Source organism: Hyaena hyaena, unplaced genomic scaffold (genome assembly GCF_003009895.1).
Source record: "Hyaena hyaena isolate Hyena2069 unplaced genomic scaffold, ASM300989v1 scaffold_122, whole genome shotgun sequence".
Classification (NCBI taxonomy): domain Eukaryota; kingdom Metazoa; phylum Chordata; class Mammalia; order Carnivora; family Hyaenidae; genus Hyaena; species Hyaena hyaena.
This window is the reverse complement of record NW_024080754.1, coordinates 1,461,027-1,481,248: the sequence shown is the minus strand read 5'-3', so window position 1 is coordinate 1,481,248 and position 20,222 is coordinate 1,461,027. Positions and strand designations below refer to the sequence as shown.

General features: G+C 39.8%; 1 protein-coding gene across 1 annotated transcript in view; it reads left to right on the top strand.

The window, feature by feature from the left end:
• Positions 1-19,138, top strand: part of ADAMTS5 (ADAM metallopeptidase with thrombospondin type 1 motif 5) — a 47,205-nt gene extending 28,067 nt beyond the window's left edge. The window contains exons 4-8 of the mRNA XM_039237289.1: positions 2,837-3,120; positions 4,125-4,308; positions 4,910-5,085; positions 6,944-7,119; positions 12,423-19,138. Of these exons, the coding sequence (XP_039093220.1) occupies positions 2,837-3,120; positions 4,125-4,308; positions 4,910-5,085; positions 6,944-7,119; positions 12,423-12,990 (1,388 nt within the window). The 3' untranslated portion in view covers positions 12,991-19,138. The remainder of the gene's footprint in view (positions 1-2,836; positions 3,121-4,124; positions 4,309-4,909; positions 5,086-6,943; positions 7,120-12,422) is intronic.
• The last annotated feature ends 1,084 nt before the right edge of the window (positions 19,139-20,222 follow it).

The window sequence follows — 20,222 nt, the reverse complement described above, 5'->3', positions numbered from 1 at the left end:
TTAACTCGATGTTTTTCTCCCAAAGTTCTCTTTGGCTGGATACTTATTTATAATGCTTTTTCTGGCTTGCCTTCAGAAACTTTACCTCTTCAAACATTCTGGCTCAGAAATTAAATAGGAACTCTGCTCTTTATTCATTTTCATATAATGCTTCCATCAGATTGACAAATTCTAAGGTATTCACTTTGAAGAAACTTGAACGTAGTTGTGAAAACATTTGCAGCATACTTAAAATGTGCTGACTGTTCCATTTCTCAGTGGAAAGTAAGATTGAAATGTGATTTTCTTTTGTTAAGTGAAAAAGAATGACTTGAATGTATCTAAAATGGTTAGATACCGCGAGCATAGTGTCAACTGTCACTGTTTTGTAATGTTCTGGTCACCCTTTATATTTCTGTTAGTTAATTTTACCCTGAGAGTGTCACAGTTAAAAGAGAAACATTTCACAGAGCTTGAAAATTAGGGAAAACTTAATTACTCAGAAGTTAAGACAAGAACACTCAGCCGCTTAGTGTTTTGCCAGAATTAGACTTGAGACCGGGTGTTTCTACCATTAGGCACAGTATTCACCATTTAAAAGATTCCTCCACATGCCTGCCTGGTTAGCAATAAAAGCAGTAATTCTGTCCATGTGCTAAGCAGAGGCGAGAAGGAATATGATGAGGAAGGCAGGCTCTGAGCATAAACCCCCAATAGAAGTGGAGGTGTAGAATTCGGTCAGTGATCTATTTTTTCATGTCTCAGTTTCCTTGTCTGTAAAATAAAGAAAATATTAGAATTCACCTCAAAGAGTTCTTGTGAGGATTAAGCAAGTACATGTAAAGAATTGAGGGGGCACCTGGGTGGCTTAGTCGGTTAAGCGTCCGACTTTAGCTCAGGTCATGATCTCGCGGTTCGTGGGTTCAAGCCCCGCTTCAGGCTCTGTGCTGACAGCTCAGAGCCTGGAGCCTGCTTCGGATTCTGTGTCTCCCTCTCTCTCTGCCCCTCCTCTGCTCATGGTCTGCCTCTGTTTCTGTCTGTCTGTCTCTATATATTTATTTTATAATGTTTTTATTTATTTCTGAGAGAGAAACAGAGACAGCATGAGCAGGGGAGGGTCTGAGAGAGGGAGATACAGAATCTAGAGCAGGCTCCAGGCTCTGAGCTAGCTGTCAGCACAGAGCCCGACACGGGGCTCAAACCCACGAACCGCGAGATCATGACCTGAGCCAAAGTCGGACGCTTAACCAAGTGAGCCACCCAGGTGCCCCCCTCTCTCTCTCAAAAATAAATAAGCCTTAAAAAAAGTTTTTTTTAAGTGAGAATAGTGTAAATGTTTGTTATGTTTAGTGCTATTAATAATCAATGAGCAAATCTTAAATCAATTAAACAAAAAGATTCAGAAACTGATGGGTAATATGCAAGCTTCTGTATGCCCAGAGAAAATTCATGGTGTTAACTCACTGAGCAAGAATACTTAAGGGAAGCTTTTGAGGGGAGGAGAGGCGTGTATTGAGGAGCCTGAAATTAAGTCCTCCATTAAAAGCAACCTCGGGCTGCACGTAGCCCCCGTTCTAGGAAAGGCTTCAGCTAAAGCCACTCTCGGACCACCCTCGGATCAGCCAATCAAAAGAATGTGTAACATTCCTGTGGTCTGAGTCAGGGCTGGGAACTGCAGGTAGTTACTCTGTACAAACTAGCCAATCACTCACTGCTTGCCTAAACCCCATGTAGGCCCTTTGAGCTCACCTCCTAACTGGTCATTTTCAAAGGATTCTCAAAGGTCATTATTGGGTCCCGCCAAAAGTAACGTATGCCTCACAGACACTGAATGGTCAAAACTGTTACCATGGGTGTTGTACAATTGTGATTGGTGCTTATGTGATGATGCCATACGTACAACGTTGCCAGCATGTGCACCCACTTCTATTGCTCCCCCAATGTCACTCCTTTATACTCCTCATATTACTATGTAGGGAGAGTGCCAGCTTACTTGTGTGACACACTCCAAGCACCCAACAACTACTAGCTTCATTGAAGAATAGACCCAAATGGGAGACAAAAAAGAGTTAAAAGATGGGCTCTGTCCCACATTTTCAAAGATTATGTCTTTCCTTTGCCCACTGCTCCTTTTTCCTGTGACTCATGAATGCTCTGTCATTAAAATTCATATAAGTCTTGAGGCAGTATTTCATTTCTTTTCTTTTCCTCACTTTTTTGGGAGACCTGGAGGTGTAGATCTGGGTCATTTTTGTGTTTTCCCAATATCTAGTATGTTTGCTAGAACATTATAGGTGCTGGCCAAATGCTTGTTGATAGAAGAATGAATGAGCTCTCCCCTTGTAATTATTTATGGAATTAATAGACAGGGACTTGGGTGGGCACATGAGGAAGAGATGAGCTGAAAGCCGAGAAGGGTATAAATAGGGTGCATGGACAAATTCTGCTTCTAGAGTTGTCAATGCTTATTTATTAATATTATTATTGTTCTGTTGTTGTTGTTGTTGTTATGTGCATTATCTTATTTCCTCCAGGTCCATCCTGATTTCCTGTAGCCCCTCAGCACAGTGGCTATTTTTACAACGAATTATTACAAAATAATTTTATTTGTTCAAACCACAACCATCATTATAGATGCCCCAGAGCACATAGCCCATGAAACTCTGGGAGGGGGTTGGTGAATGCAGAGAGGTGCCCACGTCCATCTTCTATGGAGCCCCTTCTCCCAGGCATCAGCCTGCAGATTTGGGGGTGGGTTATGCTCCCACACCAGCTGGAACATTGCATTTTCAGATCCATGAATTTAGTAGTTAGAAGCTAAACACAGAGCAGTAGTCAATCTCAGTTATTCTTTTAGGTAACTGTTTGCTAGATCTACCACGCAAGCAGATACTGGGCCCTGAAGAGCTCCCCGGACAAACGTATGATGCCACCCAGCAGTGCAACCTGACATTTGGGCCCGAGTACTCGGTGTGTCCTGGCATGGATGTCTGCGCTCGCCTATGGTGCGCCGTGGTACGCCAGGGCCAGATGGTGTGTCTGACCAAGAAGCTGCCAGCCGTGGAAGGGACACCATGTGGGAAAGGGAGGATCTGCCTGCAGGGCAAGTGTGTGGACAAGACCAAGAAAAAATATTATTCAGTAAGTGATTTTGTCACGCAATGCCTGGAGACGCAGGATCTGAAGTACATTCCTGTGACATGTGTGGGTACTATCACCAGAAGGCTTTATTTCCTAGTTTAAATATTTTTCCTTGAAAGGCTCAAGCAAAGCGTTTGCTCACTCTTCTGCGATTTTCAAAGGAGAGCACTGACATACATACACACAGTGCTTGTCTTTCAAGACTATCACACAACCACGCATTCTCAGATCCCCTGACAGCAGCCAGAGTTCTTCACCCACTCCTTCAGCAAAGGAGTTTATAACGTTCTTCCCTGTGGACTCTCTCCTCTTCCTGATACAGTTGCTAAAGTAGTAGACCAAGGGTGTCAGGATAGAGCTAACCATTCCCTGTGGTGTAGTTACATGTAGCGTGAGTGCACGTGGTGTGGGTGAGTGCACGTGGTGTGGGTGCATGGGATGGGGGGGCACTTCAATATCCATCATATTTCCTCTCGACAGAGAAAGACTCTAGTCTCATCAGAAACCAAGCTGAACTCACATCCAGTACATTTATGCTTGCGACAGGGGGTCTGCTGCAGATGGGATGCAGAACTTAGGTGCTAAAGAGGGAGAAACACGTAAATACAATCAGCTGTGCCAGGCATCACGCAAAACCCTCAGTATCATATATTTTGTTAAAGATGCAGAATCAGAGTTACAAAAACTTAGCTGTGAGTCAGTGGTTACTAAAAGAACTGTACAGTTTCAGAAGACCCAGAGAAACCAGGAGTAATCCTTGCAACATGCTCAATACTGACAGTGAAACATTCAGATCCCAGTGCCACGGGACCACAGGGAGCAGAAAAGATGAATTGCTTAGAATTCCAGAACGTCCAATATCTGTGACCATGTTCAACTCCGTGAAAATGTATACCTGGGATGGGGTTTCCCCTATGTCATTGAATGCAAACAATTTTCCAAATGTACATTTTGAGGGTTTTTCTGCTTTCTGAGTTAAAAATATCTTCTATTTTCTATTTCAGACATCAAGCCACGGCAACTGGGGGTCCTGGGGGCCCTGGGGCCAGTGTTCTCGCTCGTGCGGGGGAGGAGTGCAGTTTGCTTATCGCCATTGCAATAACCCCGCACCCAGAAACAGCGGTCGGTACTGCACAGGGAAGAGGGCCATCTACCGCTCCTGCAGCGTCATGCCCTGTCCACCCAACGGTACGCTGTTCCCTAGTGTCCGCAGCCACCACGTGCCACTTGTAATCTGTATTCTGGAAGTAATAAAGGAGGCTAGAGAAGTAGACTATTAATCTTGTACGTCACAGTTCCACCAGTGTGCAAATCCATAACGGATGCAAGAGTGATTTTTAAACTGTTATTAAAAACAATTCGGGACGCCTGGGTGGCTCAGTCAGTTCAGCAGCTGACTTCAGCTCAGGTCATGAGCACGTGGTTCGTGAGTTTGAGCCCCGCGTCGGGCTCTGGGGTGACAGCGCAGAGCCTGGAGCCTGCTTTGGATTCTGTGTCTCCCTCTCCCTCTGCCTTCCCCTGCTCACGCTCTGTCCAGTTCTCAAAATAAATGTTAAAAAAAATAATTAATTAATTAATTAAAAAATAAAAATTCGATATTCAGAGAGTAGGAAGAAGATAAGGATTGTTTTCCACTCCATGTACGGACAGAAGTCTTCAACACTGATGTGTAGAGGGGCTCTGCAAGAAAAAAAGTTTGCGCCTTCTTCTTAAAACTATGTCAGAGCACAAGAGTATGTCTAAGGGTCTGAATGCATAAAGTAATAACATGACCTGTTTGTTTTTTTAGGAAAATCTTTTCGCCATGAACAGTGTGAGGCCAAAAATGGATATCAGTCTGACGCAAAAGGAGTCAAGACATTTGTGGAATGGGTTCCCAAATACGCAGGTGTCCTGCTGGGGGATGTGTGCAAACTGACCTGCAGAGCTAAGGGGACTGGCTACTACGTGGTGTTTTCTCCAAAGGTAACTGCCTGCCCCCCATCCAGAAACAGGAGAGCTTCCCTGGAGATGACTTGGTAGAATAAAGCCTAGAGCTACCAAATACAGTCATTATTCTTGGGGTGGCTAGATTTTGGAGGGTTTTTCTTTCATCCTTATAAGGTCTATATTTTCAGACCTTCTACAAAGAACACAAATTAGTGTGTAAAAACAAAACAAGGGCATGTTTTAAAAGCTATTTTTACAAAATGCAGCTCTCTGTCAGGGAAGGTCAGGTGTGACCTTAACTTCAAAATAACCTTGGACAAAACTAGAATTTCCTAGGCATGCTTCTATGGGGAACTGAAAGCAAGAAAGCTTTCTGTTTTTTCCATTATTTATTTAAGAATTCCTTTGGTGATTCATGAAGATAGGTTTCAAGATCATCGTCTTTGGGTCAGACTTTAAAAAAATTTTTAACGTCTATTTTTGAGAGAGAGAGAGACACATGGAGCATGTGGGGGAGGGGCAGAGAGAGAGGGAGACAGAATCTGAACCAGGCTCCAGGCTCTGAGCTGTCAACACAGAGCCTGATGCGGGGCTCGAACTCAAACCATGAGATCATGACCTGAGCCAGAGTCAGACACTTAAACAACTGAGCCACTCAGGCACCCCATGACCCACACTTTTTTATGTCTTAGACCCATAATATGAATTCATGTCCCTATAGTTATAAATGTTATAATATATGTGCATGGAACTATTCCTTATTTTTCCCAGGAAAGCATTTTCTAAGTTACTAACAGTTTTATTTTTCACAATCAGGGGTATGCAGCAATTCAAAATACTGGTTTTCTAATTTGTAAACATTTAAAACTACCTCTGAAATTGGCCTTGAGGTATGTGTGACATATTACTGAAAGATAAGTTAATGTCCAACATAAGTCATTTTTTAAATACCTTCTCTTTTTATTGTAAAATAACACATTTTCATTTAAAAAATATGACAAAAGAAATAAAAGCAAAAACATCACCTGGAAATGCCACCATTCGGAGAGCTGTGAGTGTGCTGAAGTATACCCCACTTCAATTTGCACACATATGAACACTCACATACTCACACACATATGTGAAAAGAATAGTAGATACCCAAATACAAAATACAAGCGTATTTATATATGTGACTACATATGTTATTTATATATACTCACATACACAAAACACAGACTGCATATACATACTATTTTATAACTAGTTTTTTAAGTATATACTGATTCACTGATTCCTTTTCTCAAAATATATATTCAGTGTCTTCCAGTAAGTACTTTGCTTTGACTTCCCCACACTCCGTTTCTACACTAGTATGTTTGTCTCAATTTCAGCGTCTGACAGTTGAACACACGATAGGGCACGCTTTCCAACCACAACAAGGTTTTGAATGTCAAGTGTAGATTTTCAAATATAGTAACAATTATGCCACCAACAAGGATCTCTGCCACCTCAAGCTAGCTCATTTTTTGCGCCCCGCACTAAGGACACATCCCACATGCGAAGTGAGACGATGGCTTCTAGCAGTGTAAAAAGGCAAGACAATACCGTGGGAATGTGCGAGGTATGCAGAAAGGGGGATGAGGACTTTGGGTCTCTTGGCATCTTTGGAATTAAGCTCAAGAGAGAAAGTGCATAACCGAGATTTATCTCAGATCTTCTTTCTGCCAAGATGTCAAGGAGTTTTCCGTTAGATACTCTTGGGAACTATGCTTTTTCAGTTGTTTGTTTATTTTTTGACGTACTATCCCCATCAGACTCAGAACCCAGTGAATTAGAACTTGCTTTTTTACGGTGGAAACCAAGTACTTGTGCACAAGTTTTTCGCGCTGCTAATGTAAGCCTCGCTATTCAGGTGACGGATGGGACCGAATGCAGGCCGTACAGTAACTCCGTGTGCGTCCGGGGGAAGTGTGTCCGGACTGGCTGTGACGGCATCATCGGCTCCAAGCTGCAGTATGACAAGTGTGCAGTGTGCGGGGGAGACAACTCCAGTTGCACCAAGGTGGTCGGGACCTTCAATAAAAAAAGGTGAGGGGTAGATCGCTTGCCCTTACGTGACTAGAGCAAAGCTTTAGACCTGAGAAACTGAAAAGGTAACTCGTGTTAACATCATGAGCCATCTGTGGAGGGGTCCAGCACGGCTCTAGTAACATATCGTGCATATGAGAACCTGCCAGGGGAGAGGAGAAAGCTCTGGTCAGAGCGGAAGGTCCTGGAACGTCTGGAAGCAAATAAACCAGCTGGTTCTGAGGTCAAGGTCTTGCAGAGTATGAAAACCGCAAAGGAGGAGTCTGTGGCATCCCCGCGAGCCATCTCGCTAATAACAGATCACTAGCTGGATCTATTATTTCTGAAACATATTTAGGGAAGGATGCCGAGTCTTCATCATAATTATTTCACCTTACAAATGATTTTTCATGACGCTGTATTTTTCTTGAGAAGACCTGTAAGTCAGTTGCAGGGATGCAGACAACAGTCCCATTTTGTAGTGACCTTTCCTGGTTTAAATCTTCTCTATAGAGAAATATATACAGTAACTTCTGCTTCCTGTCGTGGTCTTGACTAGGCTTTTGTTTTAAATGTGTAAATTTATAAAGTATCCAATTTTCGGGACGCCTGAGTGGCTCAATCTGTTAAATACCCAACTCTTGGTTTTTCCTCAGGTCATGATCTCATGGTTCGTGGGTTCAAGCCACATATTGGGCTCCATGCTGATGGTGCAGAGCCTGCTTGGGATTATCTCTCCCTCTCTCTCTCTCTGTTCCTCCCCTGCTCATTCTATCTCTATCAAAATACATAAGTGAACTTAAAAATAATAAAAATAAAGTACCCAATTTTTGGCATGAAATATTATGGTATCAGCTAGGAGAAGGGAGCCAGCTAAAGAGCCTGAGGAAATACAGGATTGTCTTTCCCCTTCGGCAAACCACCCTTACTCTGAGTAATGTTGGTCCGGTACAACCTTATTTGTGATATGTGTCCTCTATTGTCTTTACTGGAGGTAATATGCAAACCAGAGTAACAATAAGGATTTACTAAAATAATCACATGCCATCTTATTGTGAACCACTGGAAATTTTCTTTGATATAATAAAAAAATTGTATAGCTGGGGCGCCTGGGTGGCTTAGTCGGTTAAGCGTCCGACTTTCGCTTAGGTCATGATCTCGCGGTTCGTGGGTTCAAGCCCTGCGTTGGGCTCTGTGCTGACTGCCAGCTCAGATCCTGGAGCCTGTTTCAGTCTGTGACTCCCTCTCTCTGTGACCCTCCCCTGCTCATGCTGTCTCTCTCTCTCTCCTAGAAATAAAAAAAAAAAAAAAAAAAAAAACCATAAAAAAAAAATTGTATAGCTGAAGAATCTATTCTGAATTAAAATATGCATTACTAATCTTATTTGCTAGTGAGTCATTGGACTATATTGAGCCATCTCTATAAAAGACCGTGCACGTCAATTACATACCACATTTTTAAAACTGTTTTATTTAATTCTGACAGAGAGAGAGAGAGAGAGAGCGAAGGGCAGCATGAGCTGGGGAGGGTCAGAGAGGGAGGGAGATACAGAATCTGAAACAGGCTCCAGGCTCTGAGCTGGCTGTCAGCACAGAGCCCGACGTGGGGCTCGAACTCACGAACCACAAGATCATGACCTGAGCCGAGGTCGGACGCTTAACCAACTGAGCCACCCAGGCGCCCTCATACCACATTTTTATACATTGCACAAGTGCAAGACACCTTAGAAATGATGGTCTACCTTTTTGTTTTACGAATGCAGCGCCTGGGACTCTGAAAGTTTAGGGCTTATCTAATTTTGCACGGTTGTTCAATGCTAAAGCAAAGGCTATATATACCTTAAGTCATATGATGAAAAGGTTATTTTGTTTTAAAAAAAAGGAAAGAAGGAAAGGGAAGACATTCAGGAATCAAATAAGAAATAAAATACCTTATGTACTATATGCTACGTATTCTTCCTACATAGACTTATAAGCCACTTTTTTAAGTATTAAATTTAGCATTTTGTTTCTTTTCTTTTTCTTTTTTCTTTTTACAAACAGTTTATTGTCAAGTTGGTTTCCATATAACACCCAGTGCTCATCCCCACAAGTGCCCTCCTCCATGCCCATCTCATCTTTTCTTTTTTTTTTTTTTAAGTTTATTTATTTTTGAGACAGAGAGAGACAGAGCACGAGCTGGGGAGGGGCAGAGAAGAGAAAGAGGGAGACACAGAATCTGAAACAGGCTCTAGGCTCTAAGCTGTCAGCACAGAGCCTGATGCAGAGCTCCAACCCATAGACCACAAGATCATGACCTGAGCTGAAGCCAGACGCTTAACAGACTCAGCTTCTCAGGCGCCCCAAGAATTTTGTTTCTGTATTGACACCCAATATCTGCATATTTGTTGTCATATGAAAAGATGAAGAAATTCATGGTAGTGACAAGTGGTGGGGAACATAGTGGCTTGCCAGTTGATTTAACCAAGATTATATTGCATGACACAAATGAGCTGTTTAACTATTCCAAGTCAATTACCTTGGCCAAGTGTGATGTATGAGAAAGGACATTGCTCTTGGAGCTGAAATCTTGGTAGCCAAACTCTGGCTTAGTAGATGACAAAGGTGGTGTGATCTTTCAAGAGTCACTTCTTTTTTTTTCCCTCTCAGAATTGTTCTTTAATGTTCACTTATTTTTGAGAGAGAGAGAGAGAGAGAGAGCCCAAGCAGGAAAGGGGAAAAGAGAGAGGGGAACAAAGAGAATCTGAAGTAGGCTCCAGGCTCTGAGCTGTCAGCACAGAGCCCGACGCAGGGTTCGAACTCACGATACTTGAGATCATAACCCGAGCTAAAGTCGGACGCTTAACCCCCTGAGCCACCCAGGTGCCCCTACAATCAGAATTCTTGAGAGTAGAATGAAATTAATCGTAATTATCTTGCAACTTAATATTGCTGTGACCACCGGATGAGATCATGCATGTTAAAATATTTCAGCAAGCTCAGACTTCTTCACAAATATGACCCTAATCTTAATTCACTCCTCCCTCAATATTCTTCATCTCAGTAAATGGCAGCTTGTACCAGGAGATTAAGAGAATCGTATTTTATCGAGGCACTAAGAATTCAAGGTACTAGGCCTCCTCCTTCCCGCTGCTTTGGGAAGCTCAGTCTGAAGACCTCCGGCAATGCTAATAATCCCAACTGATTCTCATGAATATGAGAAACACTCTAAGGAATAAGGATAAAAATTTTTAAAAAAAAAAGCTCTCCTGCCTGATTCCTATACCCTTCATTCTTTACTTTCTTTACATCCTGTTAGGTATCATTTGAACTCTGAATATAACCAAAACATATTTTCCTGTAACTGTGATAAAATATGACTGGCAGAGGTAAGGGTTTCACACATGAGAATATTGTGAAAGGAGCATAAGCTAGGAGTAAGGACCATGGCTTTGGAGCCCAGTACTGGCACTAGCTCGGGAGCCCTTGTTCAAACACTTTCACACACCTCCACTTCATATGCTGTCTGTGTAAGATGAGATATCCTCTCCAACACCCCTTTCGGTTTTGTAGCCACTATAGGTTTGCATAGGATATCCTGACGCTAGATATTAAAAAAAAAAAAAAAAAAAAGAAAGAAAGAAAGAAAAGAAAAGTAAGTCCTGTAACAAATTCTAAGCCAAAATGTGTTACAAAAAAAAATAATGAGTCAAGCTGAATGGGTAAGCAATATGGTCAGCATTGCGTCTTCTCTCTTTCAGCACAATAGGAAGTGGCAGTCGCTGTCCATCAGATTCCCAACACACAAAGTATTGGGAATGTGGAGTATTCCCAACTCCACAAAGTGGGGAGGAGCCCCTCTAGATTCAGAGAGAATGCCTGGGCAGGGCAGATACACTCGGGATTTTCAGGGTACGAGGTAGTTGGCCCATAACCTCTAAACCTGAGTAAGAATTTTGCAGTAGCTGATTAAATTTCACACACACAAACTACACAGGCAATTTATTTATTTCTATTCAAATAACTAAGAGAGTGAAACATATGGAGGGCCTTATTATAAAATTACTTATAGAGGCAGAGATTTTCACAATAGATGACTCCTTGTTCATATAGCCTCTTGGCGCTCAGTTAGCATTTCTGTTCTGGCATTTTCAAAAGCCGTGGATATTAGACATATTGATGCCTTCGCCCATTTTCCTGAGCAGATGATGCGTCGATCGAGACCTACCTTATTCCTTACCCATCACATAGCCTCGCTTCACCATAATGTTCATGGACACAGAGCCTTTGAGGAAATTTACTATGGCCTTAAAGATTCACTTTTTTTCTTTTGATGATACAAGTCAGCTCTGGTTACCCACTTACAGAATTTTACATTTCATTGGTGTTCTGCTCAAATAATCCAGAGTTCTAATAGAAATAGAAACAGAACGGGGCGCCTGGGTGGCTTAGTCGGTTAAGCATCCGACTTTCGCTTAGGTCATGATCTCGCGGTTCGTGGGTTCAAGCTCCGCGTCGGTCTCTGTGCTGACTGCCAGCTCAGAGCCTGGAGCCTGTTTCAGTCTGTGACTCCCTCTCTCTCTGACCCTCCCCTGCTCACGCTGTCTCTCTCTCTCTCTCTCTCTCCTAGAAATAAATAAAACATTAAAAAAAAAAAAAAGAAATAGAAACAGAACTTCTACTCCGTGTCTAGTTCGACAGTTAAATCCGGGGTTCCCCAACGATTCTGCACATTTGGAATGACATGGACATTTGTAACGACTCCCAGATTCCTACTGTCTCTCCCCGATCCTGACAGATGAGATTTCATTGGTCTGAGGTCTGGGGATTTAAACTGTTAAAAGACCGCTGCATGATTTTAATACACAAACAAGTTTGAGACCCATTAATTTAAAGATTTCTATGAAGCTGAAGGCAGATTTTTGTTAGTAATTACACATAGCCCATTTTGTGCCAGAAAGAACATAAAGTAGCTTTGTAACGATGATAGGATTTGGCAAGGGTGTGTAATGTTTTTGAAAATCTAAATAAAGTTGGTGTACATTTTTAAAACAAAGGCAGGTTGTTAACATCAGCCTAATTTTGAACATCATAATAAAAATGTATATACTTTCATAGTCTAATCACAACTTTATTTTATTGTAAGAAAACTAATTTTTGAAGCCAATTTTAAACTAATCTTTTCAGTACATTAAAACATTGTATGAAGATAAGGTAAGACTTCTAGAGAACTTTCATTTGTTTATCCATGTATTAAGTGTGTACTTATTTTCCCTTCTTTCTCTGTCTCTTCTCTCTCTCTCTTTCCCTCCCCGTCTCTCATCTGTGGACATTCTTGCTTCCAGTAAGGGTTACACTGACGTGGTGAGGATCCCCGAAGGGGCAACCCACATAAAAGTCCGACAGTTCAAAGCCAAAGACCAGACTCGATTCACTGCCTACTTAGCCCTGAAGAAGAAAAACGGTGAGTACCTTATCAATGGGAAGTACATGATCTCCACCTCGGAAACCATCATCACCATCAACGGGACAGTCCTGAACTACAGTGGTTGGAGCCATAGGGATGACTTCCTGCATGGGATGGGCTACTCAGCCACGAAAGAAATTCTAATAGTGCAAATTCTTGCAACAGATCCAACGAAACCATTAGATGTCCGTTACAGTTTTTTTGTTCCCAAGAAGTCCACCCAAAAGGCAAACTCTGTCCCCAGCCACGGCAGCAATAAAGTAAGCCCGCACACTCCACAGTTGCAGTGGGTGACAGGCCCCTGGCTCGCCTGTTCCAGGACCTGTGACACGGGCTGGCACACCAGGACGGTCCAGTGCCAGGATGCAAACCGGAAGTTAGCGAAGGGATGCCTTCTCTCCCAAAGGCCTTCTGCATTTAAGCAATGCTTGCTAAAGAAATGTTAGCCTGTGGTCATGCGCTTATGCAGAGATACCTGGATGGATCATCACCGATCAGTCGTGGCGAGTGGTGGTGATCAATCATGGTAAACAAGAGGTCTACCTAAAGCACAGAAAGTCACGCTTCAATGTCGTCATCAACAGGAGTCTAATTATGGGCAGAATCTGCTCTCTGTGACCAAATGAAGATGTGCACTGCTTTGTGTGACAGTGGTGACCTTGGAATACAGAAAAACTTGGGAGTTATCGAACAATCCCCTGGGCTACAAGAATGAAAGAACACTGGTGAATGTAGAATCAGGGGACATGTGAAGATGGCAAAACAATCTCCCCTTGTCACCTACCTCTTATAGAATGTCTTCAAAGGCATCATAATCATTTTCATCCGTAAGACACAGTAGCTAATTTTTACTGTTTGTAAAACATTCTCCCTTGGTATGTCACTTTATATTACTTGGTTCTATTAAAAAAATATGTGTGTATATATATATATATAAATATATATATATCTATAAAAAAATGTTTGACCAAAGTAGGTCTGCAGCTATTTCAACTCTTTCCAGTTTCCAGAAAGAGCTGTGGATGTTTTACTGGAAATTAAGAGCCTGCTGCTGTTTTCATAAGATTTCACATATTTTCCGACTGCAGGAGATCAAATTTTAGTCAAAAACCATTTTGACGGCAAGCATCTTCTGAGAAATTCTAAAAAGAAAAGGGATCTCAGTGTATCTGGTCACTTAAATACATACACAGATCCATTTACTTAAACTTTGACTGCCTGTGTTTTTTTCAGGCAGCCAGCCAAACTAATGCATAATTAGGGTGTAGAGGTAGTGTTTGCGTGTGTGTACGTTATAAGTATTCAAGAGTCTAAAGACTAGTTTCTTCGTGTAAGAATTTAAAAGGATAAAAACCATACTTCACCATATTTTCAGTTTATATCTTCACACCGCTTTCCCATTCAGAGGCTTTCGTCTGACACCCTATGTTGTGTAATATTCGTACAAAACACACGGCAGAGAGTTTTCTAATCATATCCAACACCTTCAACACTGGTATACCTCTTACCAGCAAGCCTTTAAAACGCATTTGTTTTTGCTTGTATGTTTTGTTCAAGCGTTCCTTAAGACCTGCAGTGTTTTGTACTTCTTGTTGATTGAGTTTGGTAGGAGTATTAAAGATCACTTTGGAGTTAACCACATCTATAAGTGGTTATCGTTAATGTGGCTCATGCAAAACAGAAAAAAAAATAGTGGTTAATATTAATAAGACTGTTTCCACACCATACAGGCAGCAATTCTTTGCATTGTCTTTTTAAATCCAAGTGTTCTGAAACTGTCCTTAAGAGTTTTCCCAGTTGGAAAGCACTTGGTTGTACCAGTAAGTGTTTGATGAAATGGGATGATTTTTGAGAAGTTTGTTGCTTCTGTTTCCACAGCCTGTCTAGGTAGGTTTTAAGTTTGGATGTTGGATATGGAAAATTTTTACAGTTGTCTGCATAAAAATCTCTTTTTAAAAAACAGTAAATTGCACCCCTTTACTCCATAGCTCAGAAAATCCAAGGTGTTCAATTTCATTGGGTTTTCTTTTTCTTTATGAGATATTACAAAGCCAATTGTTTTATATAAAATTTTATAATAATGATGCCAAATGTGCCTCTTGTTAAAGATTTGCATATAGAGATATTAGGGGACCGTTGTTTGAGTTCCCTTAAAGCTCACGAGAGTTTATTTTTATTAGAAAATATTTTTAATATAGAATAATTACGTAATTGATCTTGCTAGATCACATTCATTTCAGTGGGTGAGGAGAATGGATGTCTCACTGTTTTAAGTATTTTCTTAAGAAATTATTTGGTAAAACAAATAATTCTTTTACAAAACTGATAATCATCCTTTGGCTTTTCATAGTCTGACTTTGCTTTAGACATGGTCATTTACTCTTAATAAATTATTCATTAGAGAAAGGAGTCCTCTACAGAGCCTGCAACCTACATTTGGTGGAGGCCACCAGATATCAGGGACAGGAAACAATGCTATTCAAATCAGTCAGAAAAATAGTTTAAATCATACCAACTATTTGACTATTCCATGAGAATTAATAGCCAGGCCAACATTCCTTTTTCCCAGTTTTCAAAATAATGTTAATCGAGTAACTCGACTAGGACAAAATTTATTTTTATCTTTTGTTATATCCATAACAGCATGAAAAAAATCATTGAAGGGCAGACATATCTCCTACTCTGCTTCTATATACTGTATTTGTAGGGCTTTTATTAAGTATGATTTATCATTTATTTTTCCCCTAAACAGTGAAGCTTTATACTTCTTATTGAAACAATCCTAGAGAGCTTAAAAGGAATAAACCACTATTCCGTGCTTTTAAGGAGTTTTCTTTAGTTTTTTCATGTGAGTATCAATAGATTGACTAAGGAATGTATGTCTATCTAAACTCCTGAGAAAAGCGATATAGACTGGAAATGGAATGAGTGTTCAGTAAATAAAAGGAATGATAAAGGGAAAATCCTCCGTAATGAAATCTAGTTCAGTCCAGTCTGATGTAGACTATGCATTTCCCCTTTCCATAGTTGCTTCGTGAATAAGAGTCCAGGAGTCATGACTGAGGCTCCCTCCTCGAAAAAAAATTTGTCTGAAAATGCTCAGGATAGTAAGAATCTAATCCCACAAAACTAAACACTCCAGGTTAAGTATCACTGAATAAAGGGACCCCAGAAGAAAATGGCATTTCTTTCTTCTGGATCAGAAAAGGCCAAATTAAGCCCTGCCTTGTTGTTTAAAGGTTTAAGGGCACTGTTTTAATTTGTTCAGTAAATTCAACTTCCTTTGCCTTCCTGTGGAAACAGTTTTATCCCATTAAACTAAGAATTAAGGGATTAATCACAAACAAAAATAAAGTTGCAGCACTGAAAAAAAAGTAATTTATTGTTTTTGCGACTGGTATGTGAATTTGTGTGATGAAAAGTATTTATTCTTATTTAACAAAACTATGTGCAAATTCTATATTTAAAATGTTTTTGCTGTTGTCCTACTTTTAATTTATGCTTCATGTTTGTGTATAAAGTACACTTTGTGAGGTTACATAATATACAGCACTGGTTGCTTTTGTATTTTTTTACAGAAGGCTTTCTGCGTGAAACAGGCATATATGTATATATTCCTCACGTATCTTTGTTCTGATACTGTAGTCTTCCTTTCTCAGGAAGTTTTACATTTAATCTTTCTTGACTAGTGGTATTTGTGACTCGTAGCTACATTAATAGGTCTGTTGGGTTTCATGAATACTAATTTTTCCAAGTCACAGATAAGAAAAACACTTATTCAAGCAACTAAAGTCTAAGTTCTAAACCTGGTGTATCAATAGCCTGGAAGCTTCCTACAGAAGCTATGACACAGTTCAGAATCACTGATAAACTCGTACAAGGAGCTATTGATATATGAAATTTGTGTACACACAATGTCCGAGAGATATCAATGACAATAAAACCAAATATTGTCCTTTGCTGCTTTAAAAACACTCCTTAAAACCTAGTATCATTTAGTCTCTAGCATTGGTAGGGTTCTAGAGTTAGAGTAAACAAGTTGCATTTAAGTGATTTAAATATTAGTAATCCTGAATGTTTCTACAAATAAGGGGTTTTCATTGATAGAGTGTCACTTTGTACTACTGCTAATGAATCTCATGGAGTGAAAATAAGATTTGGGACAGGCCAGGGACATCTTTAATCACATTAGCTTGCCTCTGACTATGATTTCAGTCTGGTCACAGTAATAAGGCAAAGCCCTGGTCTTTCAAATCAAAACCCTGGTCCATCTCGGGTTATGATGTTTCCCCCACTGACTCATCCCTTAATAACAGGGTCATTGTAATGGTTTAGGTAAGCACAGCAACCAGATTTAATGAAGTCCAGGACTTGGGTATGACTTAGAGGTCACTCTCTATGAAATAAGATTGGATTTAATAATGGCCAAATTTTGCTAGTAATTTATGGCTGAGGATTGGTGAATATTACTTAAGTGATAGAAATACCTTATATTTTTTAACATCTCAGAATTAATAAATGAGTAACCGTGACTACAGAAATGGTCATCCAAAGCTATCATAGAGCCAAGTTCGAGGTCAAGGTGATCTATCATTTAGACACACAGAAAAAGAACTTGTCTGCGTTCCCTATCATTTTTTTCATCTGCCAACAACCTGTAGTTTTTTAGATTGTAAAACAGACCAATTTAGTTTATCAGTATACTGAAAAAAATAAAACAATAGCCTCCCTGTTAGCGTGAACTAGAGAAATGACATCTCAAGTTATATGACCATCAAACACATCAGTCTATAAGGTATAATTATATTCTTATCAATTAACACATGGGGACATTTTGAAATAAGAATCCATTCCATTAGTGAGACAAAAAATGGAAATATGCACGATGTTCAGATCTGAAAAATATTCACCTGCGAAATGTCTTTCTGCTGCAATGATACCATAGTTCTCAATGCAGATTTTGTGGGGAAAAAATGAAGGAATATGTTGCTAGAAGTTGTTGGTTTTAAAAGAGAGGAAGACTGAAATCTACATATTAGTTAACCCAGTTAATTGCACCTTCCAAGTACAGTAGCACTTTAGCAATAAATTCACTACCTGTGGTTCTTATACTGGAGCTCCACCCGCTGGTCCATGTGGACTGCCATAGGTCAAATGAAAAACCAAATGGCCCATCATCTTAGAAGGCACAGCCACATCAAAGTGATCCAAAGTCTAACACTGTGAGGAAAACTGTGATTTGTAAATAAAACAGCATTCGGGGTTGTTGGGTTGTTGTTGTTTTTTTTTATTTTTGTGAGCACATCCAATGAACAATTGTAATTTTTATCAAGGTGCTAATATTGATCAGTGATTGACTATCAAGTGTGTTATTTCTGAGTTACTATTTTGTTCTACATGATTTTTCAATTTGCAAAAAAACAAAACAAAACACCTCATAAGGCTTTGATCAAAGTGGGGCACAACTTGATACTCAATGTTTGGGGGATGCATTAAATGGTCAGCCTGATTCAGTGACATAAGGTATAGGTACATTGAGAACATTTAAGGTGACATCAAAACTTGAAGAATGTCAGGCTAGAGGAACAGACTTTTAGATGAGCCCTGTACCAGCACTTCCTAAACCATCAGTGTTCCTTTCAAACGTGTCTTTCAAACAAACTTTTTTGTTTCCTATACACAAGCTTTTGTGTATATTCCTCCTGACTTCTTTTTTTTTTTTTAACTTTGCAATATCTTATGTCAATGGTAAACACTTGGCAACTATTTCTTGGTCTTTTTGTTAACAATCCACAGCATATTAGAGACACTTCAACCCAGACTGAGAGTGTAATTAGAACAGGGGCTCAGATTGTGTGTGACTTTATAAGACCAGACTTTCGATTCAGAAAAATATAATGTCTCTGGATGGTGTTTTTGTGTTACCCACTCAGCCATGACATAAATGTAGGAGTTGACAAACACTGCTTACATTTTAGGACGATTATTAGAGGAAACCCTACAGATGCTTTGTAAATAGACTGCAGGTAACTAAGCAGATTGCAGAAATATATTTAACTTGATGTAAGCAGTGGCACAAATTTTTGATTTCTATATGAGAGTCTTGTGACTAAAGGCAGGTAATAAACCTAAGTGGAAATAACTGAGATTTTTAAATCTTAAAACATGACTTCAAGGTAGAGTAAAATATTGAAGATTTACATGTCGTACATAAGCAGCAGAATGTGATCTGCTTCTTATCTTCGATTTTTCAGAAGTGATGGTATTTTTCAGTAAATGTAATGCAGTTGAAAAACCAAAAATGTTGGAAAACTAAGACGGGTTTTGTTTAAAATGTCTCTTCAGCTTTGGCAAATTTTGAACATGAATCAGCTATTGAAAGCATTACTGTGTCTTTTAGCCTGCATTCCACAACAGCTCTGTTATTCAGGTAAACCACTTGAACTGAGTCGCTTGGGACCTATACTGTAATATTTTTCATTGAGGAACAATATCCTATTTTGTAAAGCATTTCCCTATGTGTGACTTCAAACTGTAAAATTAAACATTGGCTTTGTGGTTTCAGTGGGCATAATAAATGTTAACTGTAAACTAGGTTAAAGTATGTACTGCATATAATATGTTTGAGAGTTGGAAACTATTGTCCATTTATTTTTAATTTTCTCATGACAACAGTAGGACCAAGCCAGGTCTTAAGGAAGTCCTGGGCTCTCTGTAATTTCTACCATTCTTCCATTTGGCATAGACAGTTAATATTTCCTCTACCTTAACTATAGGACTTTGAAATTCTTGCTTCAAGTTCTTTGTACCTATCACTCCCTAAAGTCTGTCTAGTATTGAAATTCTGATGTTAAATTAGTAAAAGCAAGTGCCATAATCACCTTCATTTTTACTTTTTTAAAGATAAACTTATTCTAAGTAGAAAACGAAAGAGTCAACAATAATGCATACATGGAAATTCAAAAGGAATTGACACTCATTCACTAGCAAAAGCCTCTCCATTTGCTAAAAATTTTATGGCACTAAGGTTTCTAAGGATAGTGATTCCTTCTAAACCTGAAATCATTACTGTTTACTGTACATCGCATTGAATTTCTCCCTCATATCAAATAATATTTCAGAAGTACTGTGCTTTAAATTTGCTTCTTAGCAGGATATATAGATTTTGTGTAAGCAATTGTGAACACCTCAACTTTTAAAAGACAGTATATAAACTTAACCATAATAATATTACCAAGATTGTTTGAACATCTCTTTGGGTCAGGACCTGTGATAAACCTCTCACAAACTTTCCTGCATGTATTTCTTTCCATGACCATTTTAAGGTTGTTCTTAAGATCCAAATATTAAAGGGGTGCTTGGGTGGCTTGGCTGGTTAAGCGCTGGTCTCTTGACTTCAACTCGGGTCATGATCTCATGGTTCGTGAGTTCAATCCCTTCATCGAGCTCCACCCTGACAGTGCGGAGCCTGCTTGAGATTCTCTCTTCTTCCCCTCCCCTGCTTGTGTTCTCTTTCTCTAAATAAATAAATCAACTTTAAAAAAAAAAAGAAAAAAGAAAAAAGGTCCCAGTATTACAGATGACAATCACATTGTAATAACTGATAATGGTCATCTGGCTGTTACCAAGTGTAGGCACTGTTAGAAGCCCTTTAGATATTTATTATCAAGTTTCAACT